The sequence below is a fragment of the Haliaeetus albicilla genome, chromosome 9 (genome assembly GCF_947461875.1).
Source record: "Haliaeetus albicilla chromosome 9, bHalAlb1.1, whole genome shotgun sequence".
NCBI lineage: Eukaryota > Metazoa > Chordata > Aves > Accipitriformes > Accipitridae > Haliaeetus > Haliaeetus albicilla.
The window spans coordinates 39,566,926-39,583,078 of record NC_091491.1 but is presented as its reverse complement, the minus strand read 5'-3'; the positions used below and the strand labels follow the sequence as shown (position 1 = coordinate 39,583,078).

At 36.4% G+C, this 16,153-nt stretch overlaps 1 protein-coding gene across 7 annotated transcripts in view; it reads right to left on the bottom strand.

Moving 5' to 3' along the window:
• Window positions 1-581: 581 nt before the first annotated feature.
• ZBBX (zinc finger B-box domain containing) overlaps window positions 582-16,153 on the bottom strand; it is a 48,116-nt gene continuing 32,544 nt past the window's right edge. For 5 of the 7 annotated variants that reach the window (XM_069792794.1, XM_069792795.1, XM_069792793.1 and 2 more), the window contains 13 exons: window positions 14,351-14,518; window positions 13,713-13,887; window positions 12,697-12,817; window positions 12,003-12,130; window positions 11,671-11,774; window positions 11,231-11,337; window positions 10,266-10,297; window positions 7,380-7,627; window positions 5,385-5,544; window positions 4,687-4,842; window positions 3,475-3,711; window positions 1,772-1,907; window positions 582-801 (listed from right to left, as the gene is read on the bottom strand). In XM_069792794.1, the coding sequence (XP_069648895.1) occupies window positions 726-801; window positions 1,772-1,907; window positions 3,475-3,711; window positions 4,687-4,842; window positions 5,385-5,544; window positions 7,380-7,627; window positions 10,266-10,297; window positions 11,231-11,337; window positions 11,671-11,774; window positions 12,003-12,130; window positions 12,697-12,817; window positions 13,713-13,887; window positions 14,351-14,518 (1,848 nt within the window). In that variant the 3' untranslated portion in view covers window positions 582-725. The remainder of the gene's footprint in view (window positions 802-1,771; window positions 1,908-3,474; window positions 3,712-4,686; window positions 4,843-5,384; window positions 5,545-7,379; window positions 7,628-10,265; window positions 10,298-11,230; window positions 11,338-11,670; window positions 11,775-12,002; window positions 12,131-12,696; window positions 12,818-13,712; window positions 13,888-14,350; window positions 14,519-16,153) is intronic. The other 2 variants (XM_069792798.1, XM_069792799.1) reach the window with 2 other exon arrangements.

The following is a 16,153-nucleotide window of genomic DNA, read 5'->3' as shown; positions in this document are numbered from 1 at the left end:
TTCCTCTTTGTTCTCTTAATCTTACAAGCCTGTAAGATAGCAACCTACAGTACAGCTGAATTTGGTGTGCTGAACCTAGGCCACTCCGAACTGGCATATTAAAACAGAGAAAGTACTACAGCGCAGAAAGAGAACTGACTTCCCATTGATGCTGAGCAGAGACAGACAAGTTTACTGCTAGTATATATGCTACCTACTGAAATTAAGAAGAAAAAAGTGTAGCAGGAGGAGTAAAATATACTGTGTATAACTGCTAATTTCCATTCTGCAAGGCAAAAGTGCCTTAGTGGTAAAATATACGATAAGGAGTAAAGTATACTAGACCTATTACTCTTTCTACTATGCATCTCACCATATAAACTTGGCCATATTGAGATTGCCAATTTAAGAACGCTCCATTAACACCTCCTGCACGTTACCCCTCAGCTTGGCATTTGGAGACATAAAATTCAATCTGAGGGCAGGGAACCTTATACGAACAAAAATTAAAGAATTAAAAAAATCCTAAAAAATAATAGCACAAGACCAATTTTCTTTCATTCTGTTACTTCTTCATATTAATAAAAGAGCCAAAACCAAGGGATTTTTAAGATTTTTTTATTGACAGTTTTACAAAATAATCCTTAATAAATAACATCTTGAGCAGCATTTAAGACATCTCTTCGTCTGCTTCTTGGTTTTGTATGATACACAAAGATAGAAATTACATTAAGTTCTTTGCATGTTCACTGTAATGCAAGAACCTGTTGCTTATCCTCCAGAATTTCTTCCTCATCATCCATTTGGCTTTCATCCCAGCCCCTTAAAAGAAACATACCACAGTGATTTTCAGCAGCTCAAATTCCTCAAGCTACTCTGCTTTAAGCCTTAGTGACATATATTCACATATGTAGAACTAAAAGGCATGAAAATAGCTTTTGCTGTATATTTTGCAAGTATACATACATTACAAGCTACTATATTAATTTTTCCCCTCAGTTTTTGTCGCATACATTTTCACCTCTTAAACAAGTAAGTAAATAACTTTGTCACTATAGTGCCTTAATAGAGAAATCCCACATCCTAGAACAGGTAAGCTAGGAAAGCGAGTCTCATTTATACTATCTGCACTATTTGCAAATATTGTTTAGTTTTCTACTGACCTGCAATTTCAATATTATGAACATTAAAAAACAAAACAAAACAAAAACCCTAACCAACCACAAATCTCTGAATCAGCTATGTTCTCATAGCATGTAGCTAACCTCACAGTGTCTCACTGAGCCTTACTAGTTACGAGATCATAGTAAGAAACCAATGGCAGACGGAACTTTGTGGAACTTCCTTGTTTCCAGTAATCTCCTTAGTCTCCAAGGCAATATAACTGATATATCATAGACTGTGGCGAGTTACGTGTTATTGGCTCACCTGCTCAGAACTGCTCTTTTTAAATGTACCTTACAACCAAAGAACTTAGATGATTTGTAATAGACATACTTTATAAATCTCAGTGCTGTATATTAAAAAAAGCTAATGCATTAGAAAAACATAATCCCCAAATTTTTAGCTTGGAGTCTCAACAACAAAATACGTGGCTTAATTCTTAATCTGAGCTGCCTGAGAGTGCTGGCTTAGAACACCAAGATACAAAATAGATCATGCTGACATTTGTAATCAGCATGTAAAGTACAATCAGAAAGTCAAGACTGTTTTTATTTCAGTTCTGGCAAAATGTTTGGCATATTGAGCATTTTACAATACCATAAAAACATACTCAGCAAGTTTAACTTACCTGAGAGTATCAACTCTGCTGTGGTCTTTTAGCTCCAGGTTTTCATGGAAATCTGTAGTATTTCTACATACCTTCTCTGAGTGACTGCTGGAGGAGGTTACATCTTCAGAAGTTAAGCTGTAAGGTTTTTCAGGACCTGAAATATTTTAGGTCATTTCAGGAACAAATATAAACAAAAAACCCACAGTATCTACGCCTTATGTATTTTAAAGAATTTCACATTATCAATGAAAACTTGCCATTAAAAGTCTCAAAACAACTCTAGCTGATAAAGGATGTCACTACAAGCCCTCAAATAAATTATGACTTTTATTATATGGTTCCTGTATCATTAGAAGTAAAGGGAGAGGGTTTGCTTCAAGATGTTTATGCCAGTACAATGTGAAACCTTATATATAGGGCCCACTAATACCTACGTAACCTCAAAATACAGTAGCAAATGAAAGTAGTACATATTTAAAGCAGAGTAACAGGATATATCCCACATCCACCAATACAAAAAGGTGATCAACTGGGGTCACTGTCTATGCTTTTTATACAACACACACACAAGTACATTATTATTTCCCAGCTAGCCATAAGTCTCTGCTATGAACTTACAAGCAAGTGAAAAGTATTCGAAGGAAGTGGAATGAAAAGGGAGACAAAGAATGGGACAGTTCAACAAGAACTTCCCTCCCTATTCTCTGAGCATATTCAGCATGGATGTTCACTTTTCAAGCATTAACAAGAGAAACTCTTCCAAAAACACCTGGGTTCTGATGGAAGGGCAGCTGTCCTGAAATATGGTATTTGGAAGCCTCAGAAGAGCTGTGTGAAAAAGTACAGCAAAACCTAAGGTAACAACATTTTAAAAGATAGAACACTCTGGAATCCAAACTACTTTTGTTTCCTGAAAATGAGTCATAGCTAGGACCTGCCAATATAAAAGCACCATAGCAACTCAGAAGGGAGGGACCATGTGACAGCCTAAGAGATGCAGCCTATCAAGGCTGCTTATGGCATGAAGTGTCTTAGACACTTGACCTATCCATTCATTGAGATGGAACAGAAGCATCCCAATCATTTTTTTCCTGTATTCAAAGAATAAAACCAGAACTCATTCATTCTGCTCAACCATAATCAACTGACCGTGCCTGCCTGCCACCTCCCCTACCCTCGAAAAACAAGGAGATGGGTTTAAAAAGACGGAGGAAAGAGAGTTGAGTCAAACTCCAAATGAGAGGTAAAACAATGTCTATTGTGCCTTACTAGTGGCAGTTCTTGTCACGATAGATTTATAAAATTTCCTGTCCATCTCTTCCCCTTCTTGCTACCCTTACATCAAATCACATCTAGCTTCTAACACCACCTGAGGTGTTCACTATTAAATATGCAAGGAAAGGATACCTATTTAAAAGAAATTTATGATCTGAAATAATACCTAGCACATCCTGCAGGTTTTTTGCAACAAAATGCAAGGGATAAAAAAAACTTAAGAAAGTTGTGTGAAACAGTTTGCCTCTACTAAATTAATAGTAGGTTAAAGTATGATCAAATGGAAATAAATCACTGTTCAACCACAAAAGAGCCTTGCATCATCAAATGCTTTGGTATATTTTTGCTTCAAAATCAGTTAGATCTGCAAAGGCAAATGAAATAGCTACTTGTTTTCATTATGTTACATGTAAGCATGAGGAAAAAAATGCAGTATTACCACTTACCTATATGACTACATAATTCTTTTTCCAGAGCAAGTAGGGCTTCTTGGTCAGCATTATATTCCCAGAGAAACTCATCTTGTTTAGTTCTGTCAAGGCACTTGTATTTTGATTTCTCAGTATCAATTCTAAACATATGCATAGGTGAACTCTTTGGTCCTGGCTGTGTGTTTGTTGGACAATTTCCAGTCAGTTTACAGTGTAGCACATGAGTTGACCAAGGTCTTCTAGAGTCATTCCCTGAAATAACAGAAATGGTCACAACTTCAAATAATTCAGCATTTCACACATGAAGAGAATTATATCTCAGCTCATTAATGGCATGAATTGTAGTTAAAATTATGAATTGATCAGAACAGATTATTAACTTTGCTTAAGATTGTGAATTAATAAATGTTAATAAAGAGTTTACAAATTATACTGGGAAGTAGCACCTCATACTTCAGGGGCATCTTTCAGAAAAAAAAAAATATTTAAATATTATGTAAAATGGCACAAGTTTGGGGGAGGGGAGACACTGAGAATGTGTGTAGAAAGCTTAAAACTTTGGTTCTGTCTTTTTTTAATTTAAGGCAACATGAATAAAATACAGACACTTTCAAATATGTTTCTGGGATTCAAAATTGACAGTTTCAATTTCTGCACATAGCGTTTTTAAAATTAAAATGCCAAACTGGTTGCTTAAGATGAGAGAAATAATGTAAGCTACATTCCTTGAAATGGAGACAGTTGAAATTGAGAAAAGTAACTAAAAAGTGCAGATGCAGTTATGCATTAGTTGTTTCCTTGTTTCTTATAGTTCATGAAATAAGACTTATTTCAGTAGCATGAAGAAATCTTTTATTAGATCAAAACCATATTGTACTAGGTACTACAAAACACACAGTAATACATAATCTTGTTCTAGACAGTTTTTATTATTTAAATGTTCAAGATAAGAGATTAGTAATGGGGTAGAGGCAGGAGTAGAAACTAAGCACAATAAAAAAACCCAACTATTAGTGACAGCTGGAAAGAGACAATTTTTAACTCAAAAGCTCATTCTTATGAAAACAATGCCATGTATACAAGCCATTATACCCAAAATACAAAACCATAGATGAATATATAAAAATGACATAAATTCAACAGAATCATCACAGACAGCGCCTCTACTTTTTACATAAGAAAAACTAACCTGTTAAACTAGGACCTCAAAGCTATTGCTGTCCTTACCTGGGTATAACCTCCATGCTACCATCAGGGGAGAAATTCTATTCTGAGTCTCCAAACCACTTGAAGGTCTATTTAACTGACTTTCTAAGACACCTTGAACTACAGAGTCATCAGCGTATTCACTTAAGCTCCTTTCAGTAACCCACTTTCCCTCTCCTGAAATTAAAAAGTATTAGAGGACATTATTTGCAGGTTTTGTATTAATATGCACTTATTGTTACTATATTTGCTGCATTTAATATGTGTGATTTAAAGAAGTCATGCAACAAATTTTCTACAGATAATGTAAAAAAAAATCATATATAACACAGTAACAAGCTTGAATTCAAGTGATACACTTGATCGAATTAATATTCATGTTCACCAATCATTTGACATGTTGTTTCACATAGACCATTAAAAGCATTTTTTTGTGATGTATATTATGCACAAAGAAATGCAGAAATTCCTACTGGAACCAAATTCTCAGGGGATATAAAGAAGCATATAAATCTATGGCACTATATTGATGTAATTTACCTCAACACAGTAAGTTTATTTTATCCTTCCACAGCACCAGTTGTGTGTGTTGGCATGACTGTTATCCCAAAGTGACTTCTAAAAGTAAGCTAGATCCAAGTTACATGAAGAGAAGGGTGTCTTACAGCAACAGTGGTAAACATGTATATTGTTTGAGAATTTTATTCATACACAATTACCTGGAAACAGGATATTACTATCCATAGGGCTAGAGTCAGCACACAGTGAAGAACGTGCTTCAGGCATTACTTGTTTAGGGTTTGTACCTACAACAAAGAAACCTTCAAGTCCCCAATACCGTGTAGAAACAGATTTCTGTCTTTTGGCTATATCCTGCAACTTTAATAAAACACAAAGATATTAGAAACAGGAAAAGGAACAGGAAATTTCATAAGTTGCCCTTGCAAGTTTATATTAATAAAATGCTCATTTCATAGAACTTGGAATGATTCTGATAGCCTGGCGTAATAGATATTCATAAGGATGATGGGGTTTACATGATATATGCTTTAAAATCCTATAAACTTCAGTTTCTGATGTTGTGGGAGTTTGAGTCTATTCTTCCACTGTGGACATGAAAAGCAGTTTTTCTTTGTTTTCACTTATGTTTGTGTACATCAGCTAAAGTAATACTGTTTAACAAAAATCTGCTGTTAAATCCAAACCTAATGTCCCAACCCTCTCCATGATTTTTTGCTTTCAGTTTTATTTTCAGCAAAAGAACATTTAATAATTTAGGTTAGATAAGAGTATCTACCTTCAATCGAGAGGTGAAGTGACCTTGATGCTAACATGGGAAGAGCTGCTTTCTCCCCCAAAACACCTTTTTTTTTTTTTTTGCCTGAGACTAGTCTGTTCTTTCTTTTGCTTTTTTTCAACATCAACAGAAGACTGACAACACGAAGTGGAAAGCACAGAGGCCTTCATCCCCTCCATGTGAAATGTGGTAGGCAGTGACAATCTTCTGATTAAAACTATACTCATGATTGCTTTGGGAAGGGGTTTCTGGAAGAGAATGTGGAAAAGTGGTAGAATATTTCATGGTAAGCATACGACTATCGCTATCTCTCAATTGATTCAGGAACATGTGTATTGGTTTTATGTGGCAAGGTTTTGGTAGCGGGGGGGGTTACAGGGGTGGCTCCTGTAAGAAGCTGCTGGAAGCTTCCCCTGTGTTCGAGAGAGAGCGAGCCTATACCAGCTGGCTCTAAGACGGACCTGCCGCCGGCCAAGGCCGAGCCAATCAGTGATAGTGGTAACGCCTCTGTGATAACATTTTTAAGAAGGAAAAAAAAGTTGGGACGCGGAAAACAGCCACCGGAGAGAGGAGTGAGAACATGTAAGAGAAACAAGCCTGCGGACACCAAGGTCAGTGCAGAAGGAGGGGGAGGAGATGCTCCAGGCGCCGGAGCGAAGATTCCCCTGCAGCCCGTGGTGAAGACCCTGGTGAGGCAGGCTGTCCCCCTGCAGTCCAGGGAGGTCCATGGTGGGGCAGATATCCACCTGCAGCCCGTGGGGGACCCACGCTGGAGCAGTCTGTGCCTGAAGGACTGCACACCGTGGAAAGGACCCATGCTGGAGCAGTTCGTGAAGAACTGCAGCCCGTGGGAATGGCCCACGTTGGAGAAAGTTCGTGGAGGACTGTCTCCCGTGGGTGGGACCCCACGTTGGAGCAGGGGAAGAGTGTGATGAGCCCTCGCCCTGAGGAGGTGAAGCGGCAGAAAATAACATGTGATGACCGTAAACCCCATCCCTGTCCCCCTTGTGCCGCTGGGGGGGCTTGGTGGAGAAATCCGGGAGTGAAGTTGTGCCCGGGAAGAAGGGAGGGGTGGAGGGAAGGTGTTCTGAGATTTCGTTTTATTTCTCATTTACCTTACTCTGGCTGATTTGTAATAAAAAGTGAGCTAATTTTCCCTAAGCTGAGTCTGTTTTGCCCGTGATGGTAATTAGTGAATGATCTCTCCTGTCCTTATCTCGACCCGCAAGTTTTTTGTTATATTTTTCTCTCCCCTGTCCAGCTGAGGATGCGGGAGTGATAGAACGGCTTTGGTGGGCACCTGGCGTCCAGCCAGGGTCAACCCATCACAACATGGTATGTTGCCTCATGCTAAACTGGGAAAGTAGATTAAGCAGCATAGTTTATCTATTCAGCAATCAAAGATACAGTATTTTACCACTGAAGATTTTGTAATTACAGGCAAACCCAAACTCTGACTATTGCAGATGCTGTCCAGTTCCTGTGAATCTTTATTGTTTTTCTGCAGCTGTGTCTCAAAGAGATATTTGTTGCTCATTAGTTCAGTAGGGTTAGAAATCTTCTCAGGTAGTTTACAGGAGCTAAGTGATCTTCTCATAGTCTTTAGTTTAACACTCTCCTTTTGCATTGCACTTTTTTCAAGATGACTGCAGACAACCATTTTTTCTACAAGAGTACAGTAAAAATAATGAAAATAGGAAGTTTTTTAAATGGAAATTAATATGAATTATAACCTGCAAGCCTACTGTATTTTCTTCATGAACTTAAAATATGAAACCTCCATTGAGGTTAATCCTAAGCCATAAAATTACAAATAAGAACAGTTAACTTTCATTAGCTTCCTGCCTGATATCCAGAGATGCCAACATACATGGACTAGACTTACCAGGCAGTAGTACAAGTTCCGCATCTAATGCGTAAGTTCCTGTACATCATTGTCTATGAAAACATTATATCTTGATAATAATCTTAACACGTTTCCAACTACTACTTCATGCTAATGTAATTTTCTTACATTTTGAATGCTATAATCCAACCAGAGCCAGCATAAGAACTGCAATAGTAGCAATTTCATAAAATTTCTTTAAAAGTAGTATAATGATTTGAAATACATACTATCAGGCTGGGAATTATTCTGCAAGCTGTTGTTCTTTGTTTATACAAGACATAACCATTTTATTTTTTGTCCTGTGCCCAAGCAGCACATAAATCACATCTCATTAGTCAGCTCTTATTTGCTTGATCACATCTGAAGACTTAAGTAAGCAGATTCTTGAACTAAGCACAAAGAGAACAAGGGCTAGGTCCTGAAGTGCTGGAGCAATTGTTCAGTACTTGCAAGAATAAGAAATTAATTACCCTTACATTCTAACTTATTTCTTAATATTAAAAAAGTGACAATGTATTTTACATACTTTTAGGACACAGAGTAAGATCTTTGGGACCTCTTAAGTGTGCCACAGAATAAAGCTGCTGAACTTTCATAGTGATTTCACTGACATGCAACAGGCACTGGAATACTTACACACAAATGATGATTGTTAATGCAGAACAGGTAATTATTTATACAGTTTCTCAATCTAAAAGCATTTTTCTACATAAAAAGGACACATGCCGTTGTGACGGATACACTCAACCCCCGTTAACCAAACCAGCAGCAGTTTGGTACAGGCTCCAAAGCAGGTAAAAGCCTGAGCCGTAGCCGGGCCAAGAACTCCTCTAGAAAACCCACCAAGGAGCAGAGAAGCACAGTGAAAGTTGTGGGTACAAGGAGTCTCGTGCATACCTCCTCCACTGTATGCAATATGACTAAGAGTCAACCACTTTATCCCACAAATACGACAGCCTAAGTTAGCCTTCTTTGAGCTCTCCCTGTCAGGCAGCATGGGTGCATGGCAGTGATCTCTAGCAGCAAGATCTTTTACCAGCGACCCATCGCTGGATGAGCCCAATTTGAGTTCTCCCTCAGCAACTAGACTGCATGCCAGGCAACTCTGCCCTTGAGCAGGGACGCCTCTCAATGTTAAGAGATATTAGTTGTTTAGCTTAAATAAGTAAGTTTTAAATAGAACGATTCACTAAAAGTTGTAATGTTGTGTTAGTATGGTGTTTGCTTAGCTTTACTTACTTAGCATGAGTAGCTAGATTTGCTGAAGCCTTAGGCCACAAGCTCTAAAACTTCACTTAGATTTACTGAACGTGTACCTACTTAGTCAAAACAGGGGCCTCCAGAGTCAGCGTAAATCAGGAGACAAGGAGGCTTAAAGGCTACACCTGTCAACAGCACCTGCAACTCAACAAGATAACAAACAGCCTGTCTGGAGACAGCAAAGGAATCCAATAAGAAGTCAGAAGGTGTCAGAAGATCTCAGACCAGAATCACTATTGGACCAAAGGGCACGTGGAAGGCACACAAGAAGAGTGTGAAAAATACATGAGGGGTGGGTGAGTAGTCTGTAAGGGCACCCAGCTTGAGCTGATCGTGCTGCTGTACCACTATCAAATTATTTTTATAAGACTCGATGCCTGAAAGTCTGTTTCAGGAAACAGAGGGCTCGAACTTCAGAGCGAACTAACACTGGACAGACTAGTAAGTGATTAATAGCATGCTAAACATTGAAATCCTAACTGATATAGAGGATTAATTGTGCACATATAATCTTTTAGACATAAACCGTTGACCAAGACTGAGACTAAGTCTGGATCCAGCCACACCTAGACTCCTCTCTGAGGAGGATTTTAGAAAGCAAGGGGGTCCATTCTGAACTTCGTGACTCAACAGGACGGTCTCCCTTCCCTTTTTGCATCTCCGATCACATGCAAATCATGGAAAACAGATTCTGGCTCGATTTTCCTTTGTATGTTTCTCCCATATAGTAAGTAATAGAGTGAACCTTGCCATCAAATTGTTAAGTTGCACTTTTACAAGTTCTTTAAGTGATCTAAAACACTCATGCATTACAGCCATACATTAAATCTAATACAGTACACATAAACTAAGACATTTGTAAGATCACTTCATCTGCTTTATAATGGGCTCGTTTTCAGTATACAACTCATATTGGGGCAATTTCTCCCTCAAACATGAGCTCACAGCTCAGATTACTGTCACAGCAGATGCCTATCATTTCAAAATCGCTTGTGCAGCCCATCAAATTGTGGGACCTGCATAGCTCAGGGAATGCTACATAATTTAATGATCTTTAATTATTTTTTTCAGACAGCCATCGTAGTTGACTACTACCTCCTATATGAGAATGATAAAACTGTATACACTTATGTATATTGTACTTTCAAAACTTACCTTGAAAAACTTCTTTAGAAGAAACAGGATTTCTGTCAAGAGTAAGAGGTAAAAGATGTTGAGTGTCAGCTATGGACGTTAAATAACAAGATGACTTTTTCATTATGCCTACAGTTTCTCTCTGCAAAAGGTCTTGCACTGTGTCGTTCTGATCTGCAACTGCTAAACCACTTTGAAACAGAGGAAGGAGGAAAGACCAGAAGAATAAAATGTAACAAAACAGATCACATCTAATCATAAATCAGTTCTGGAAGATCAGAAGAATTGCACATGTGTCATTAATTATTACAACTCTTAGTTTTGCCTGGAATTACAAGATCAGTCGAGTGAGAGTATCTTAAAAGTACACAACACTGACCAGTTAGACTTGTCTGTATGCTGTTCCCTGCTCCTACTGAGATAAGAGCAGACAAAACAGAAATTCTACCTGTAATTCAAGACATACACTTATAAAGAAATGTATCTCACATGGTTTAATATTGGACTGATCAAGCAAACAAAATAAAAAAATTTCAAAGTTATGCCTCTCTAGTCACAGGCTATTACTATACCTTGGTGGCTTGAAGATACAAACTCACTATTCACTAACTTTAACAGTAAAGGTGTTAACTGCCAAACTGTTCTTCAACAGTCTTACAAACTAGTCATCAAATCATTAGGTCATTCAAATAAAAACTTTCAAGGACAAAAACCAGCAAATCGCAGACATGATCTTGCAAGAAATGTAAATGAAGGGAAAGCATTAGCTAAGTGTTGTACTACTGGCACAGTCCACGTCTTGTGCCAAGAATGAGAAGACGTATATCTTAACCATGCTTTAAAACAATTTTGCATCAAGAATTCTCCCCTTTCATATGAAGTATGACTGTCTGCAGATAAAAAGCGCCTGTTTCTTAGGAATGTAACTAAATCAGAAGATAGATTATCCCTCTTTCTCTTCCAAATAATCTCTGCATTTCTGATACCTTCCACAATGCTTGAGTGGTTCAGTTTTTCCTTGCTTATTCATTCCCATTGCCCCAGCCTCCATCTCCAAAAAGTCTGATGATTTTTCCAAGTCCTTGCCATAAGACTAATTAAAAAACAAACAAACAAACAAAAAAACATGATCAGCAATAGATTAAATTAAAAAAACAACATTAACTCAAGTGATTAAAAGCCTGCAGATTTTATTTTTATATAATTTCTATGTAGTAAGGATCCCTGGACACAACAAGAAAAAATTACAGGGAACCTTTGGAAAGATAAGTTTTCCACATTTGTACGGAAAAGATAATCAAAGCGCCAATATTTTTTTTATTAGAGATTATTTAACTGTTACTACTTTAAATATTTAACAGATCAACATTTAAACAAATCACTTCAGATCACTGAAGATTCATGAAGTCCTTTATGATATACTTACATCATCAAGGAACTCAATTTTCAGAGAGGACTCTGCACTTTCAGAAATAGTCTTGGGTACTTCCTCTTTAAAAACAGATGTCCAATATCTCTTCACCTCTTCAACTATGAAATATAATTAATTTGATGCATTTCATTTTCTCCTGTTCAAGATACACTTATACAAATGAAAACTTTTTATTTATTATGAAGTACCATAAATTTGTTTCATTATTGTTACTTTAAGCAGAAACTGCTTAAGTATATAACTCTTCAGCAATCACAGCAAAAAAAAAAAAAACCTTAAGAAACAGTATTTAATAGTTAGATTCAATAAACAGAAATCTATTACACCTGTTAAGTCATAGACATCATCGTCATCTCCTTCTCCTCCTCCTCCAGTCACAGACTGATGTACACCCAGTGTTTGCACAGGCCTTAAATCTTTAATAAAACTACCAGAAATTTGATCAACAGGAGTTCTAAAAAAGGAAAAGAAATCAATCTTTAAAAGTCATCATTTTTTTTTTATATAGAATACCACAGTTGTCAAAAAAAAAACCAAAAAAAACCAAACAAACAAAAAAACCAAAAAAACCACCACACTACTTACTGCAGTAGTATTAACTGCTGCTGAAAAGCAGCAACTCCTCCTAACTTCACTGAGATGATCTCGCACCTCAGGGACTAACAAGACAACTCTGTAATGTTTATAAAATTATCCTGAAGATCATACTTGCTTTTCTCTATAAAAATTTTGTAGCAAATGCCCCCAAAGCAACCAACCAAGTATCACTAACAGATTTCAAATTCTACAATACACTGACAGCAAAGAGAATCCCTCCAAATACTACGTCTGCAGTAATTCTGAAATATTAAGGCATCAAGTCTGGTTATAATGGCTATTTTATTAAAATAAAGCACCCTGTATACAGTCACCTTAACTCTTGATAATATATCTAATATTTAAAAAGTTTCAATGGAATTTTTGTTAATGCTATTAAGTATTTCTGACTTCTTCCATTAGTATCAGCAACTTCAACAATACCTTCTGTATTTCTTAAGCAAGAGTTTCTCCATGTAGCTCAGGCCATCCTTCTTGAATTCAATTTGGATAGGTTCCTTCATAACAGTAAGGTTGGTCTGTACCTCACAAATTCCCATAGATTCTATTAACATTATTTAAAAAAAAAATTATACAGCTATTCAGATTTATAAACTTGCTATGTAACTACATTATTTTTGAATGTCACATTAGTAGTCTATACCTAGCTAAGTCTTTGAATAATTCCAAAATTTAAATGATCAGCAGTATTGTATTTACACAACACAGTCAGTAGTAGAGGTAGCCAGTAAAACCTCATTTATTACAGCTTCTCACATTAAGGAGGATTACCACATTGAAGGCAGGTTGGGGTGGAGTGGGGGAAAATCCATGACTCCACAGATACAAATCCCACCATATTACAGGAAAGAAGGAAAAAAAAAAAAAAAGAAGAAGAAATCGGTATAGTATTTTTTGTACAAAAATACACAAGGAACAAAAACCATCCATGAGCTAGAGGAAAGAGACTAGCCTGCATAAATCCAATCAGACAACAGGGTTTTTTTCATATTTTTCCATGCATACTTCAACTGATTGCATCTTTTCACTGGGACAAAAAAATATTAAGAGCCTGTGGAAGGCAAGCAGAAAAGCTACTTTGATACAACATATGAAATCCTGAGCCATGCACATTCTTTGTCTCAAATTAAAAGCTGTGACTTTAATATGAACTGTAATGCTCAAGCATAAAGTCTCATGTGAGAAACAATGCCATAGAAAAGTAGAGGGACACAAGCTAATGCCACAGTTCATTAAAAGAATTGAGATAAACATTAATCTGCACATTATTAAAAAAAAATCGGAGGTGGTTGTTAATTTAGAAAGGAACACAGAGAGAAAACTTAAGCAGAAACATTTACAATTCTAACAGAACATTTGCCTTCACTAATCAAAAATCTAACTCACCAAAATGGACTTCTAACATTTTTAAAATGCAATTAAAACCGAAAAAATCATACCTGATAGGACCTCACTGGCATGCAGCTGTTCTCTGTAATCACGATTACCTTTTCTCCATTGGAGTAAAGCTTCCTGAAAAGACTCTGCAGGTTCGTCCTTTTTAAATGTACCATTTAGTAATAATCCTTTGTCCTGATTTTCAAGGCCTGTATAGGTTGATTCTGAGGACAGTTCCTAAATCAGTTCCACAACATAATTAATACAGCACTTCTGATGATAATCCTCTTCCCAGTTACATACAATAGCAACAATGTTTTTAGTACAAGCTACGGAAAGGCAGCACCCTGATTTCTGGGCTTAGCGTAGCTACCCTGGTAGTCAAAATCACTCATCTTTTATGTGGTCTTGCAACGTTGTACAAAGAGCAAAATAAGAAAAACAAAAAAGTTTTTATAAGCCCACAAAAAACCTATTTAACGTAAGTGCTTTTAGTAGGCAGAAAGCAGTAGCCATGGATAGCCCACATCCTACGTATAGGATGGATATTATGTCGACAGACATGAACAGAGGTCAATGGGCTATATAAGTCTGATAGCCCGATACCTCACTTGGCACTCTGTGGAAAAACCTAAGGCTACTCTACCTAAGACATCCTAAACAATAAAAAGAATATTTTTTTTTCCAAACTGTACACTACCTCAGCGCTGCCTTCTGACACTAGCAGAGATGAAAACTTGTCTGATGTGACCTGATGCTTGCTATTTACTTTCTTCTGCTCGTGATTAATTTTCGATTCATTCAGATTTACTTCCTTGATGAAGTGATCAACAACTTCCAATTTTCCAACATGTTTATTGGCTTCTGTCTGTTCATGAAGCGTTATGAAAACATTAATTTATTATAAACATACTCAAACATTCCACCAAACAGCACATTAAAAGCAGGTAGGTAACCACATATTGAAGAGCAATGGTGACATAAGCACATAATTTAAGTAGTGTGCAAAAATCAATAGTGTCCAAACATGTGAGCAAAAATTCAATAATCTAAGTATTCCATCAGGTACTACACAGGACAAAGTGAGATGTTTTATGCAGCTCATATAATTTAAACAAATTTATGAGCTATGTACTTTATTAATGAAGCTCTGCTTACTGAAGCTTTTCTGTAGACAGATGCACATCTGTAGAGGTCAACAAAATGAAAATGTTCATTGAAGGGACTAACTGTAATACCAGTTCACACATTAAAAAAATAGTCCAGGGAAGACCAAACTATAAAGAACTAGATGAGTTTGAATAATCTCAATGCAGTTTGTTTACCACCAAAAATAAGTGGCTTATCCCTTTAAAAAAAGTCTAAAAGAGAATGCATTACAAATGTCAAGATTTATCATTGTTATCTTACTACTGCTACCACTCAGTTTTCAGTTCTAGGTTTAAGAGATCTGCTACAGTCTATTAAAAAACAAAAAATGCTAAACACTCTGCATTTAGATGTGTGTGGTGAAATACTTTTATATCCATGCAAAACAGCTCATGGAAAAACTTTTATATCCACTGCATAACTCAGGATAACACATCATCCCAAAAAGATTATTTATCACTGGCTTTTCATTGCTCACAGCATGGCGTATCCTTCTGTAACTGCCTTAAATTCTCACCTGAAGTTTTTCCATCAAATGATGTAATCTTTCTACTAACATACGATAAGCAAGGATCATTTCGACAAGGATGTATTTATCAGACCAATAGCTTTAACAATTTACTGCATTACTAAAAGGATTATATTTCTGGGAAGAAAGAATGAGATCATCGCATAAATTTTAGCAGGGTAACAGCATGATATATCCTGTAACACCATTGAAAAGTAAAATTTGCCTTCGTGAAAATCTCATACAGCAGAACTGAAATAGTTAAATCGACTTACACTCAGTCAAGACCCTATCTACATTTTCTATGTTTACGTTAGTTTGCATTCTCACAATAAGGACTCCTTGTAATCATAACAGTGAAATATGAATCCAAACATTTTTTCATAAAAAGTTCCTGACATGGCTTCTCTTTGATTCATTAAGTCCAGCTATAAAACAGTCATCATTAACGCAGGAATGAAAGAAAATTAAAACAAGCATAATAATACCTATTTGAAAAGGCATTAAAAAAAGTAAATCATTCCATTTATCAAAATCAAATTTGGAATAACCTTAGGAGAACGAAAACAGTGGGTTTGTCCAACAGATAAAATCCAAAATGCATGTACAATTTCATCCAAAAAAAAAAAAGAGTTCTTACAACCTATTTATGAAATGCAGTCAAATATTATGCATGAGAAACTTAAGTTTGTTACAATTAAGTGTTGCACGATAATTCTAGGATAAATCTTTACTACCCTAATTATAAATTTTTTATTGTTTCATAACAGATATGTAACATAAAGTTGTATGTTAGAAACTGAATATTACTGAGCTGAATAATAAAATTACACACAACTTAAGTTT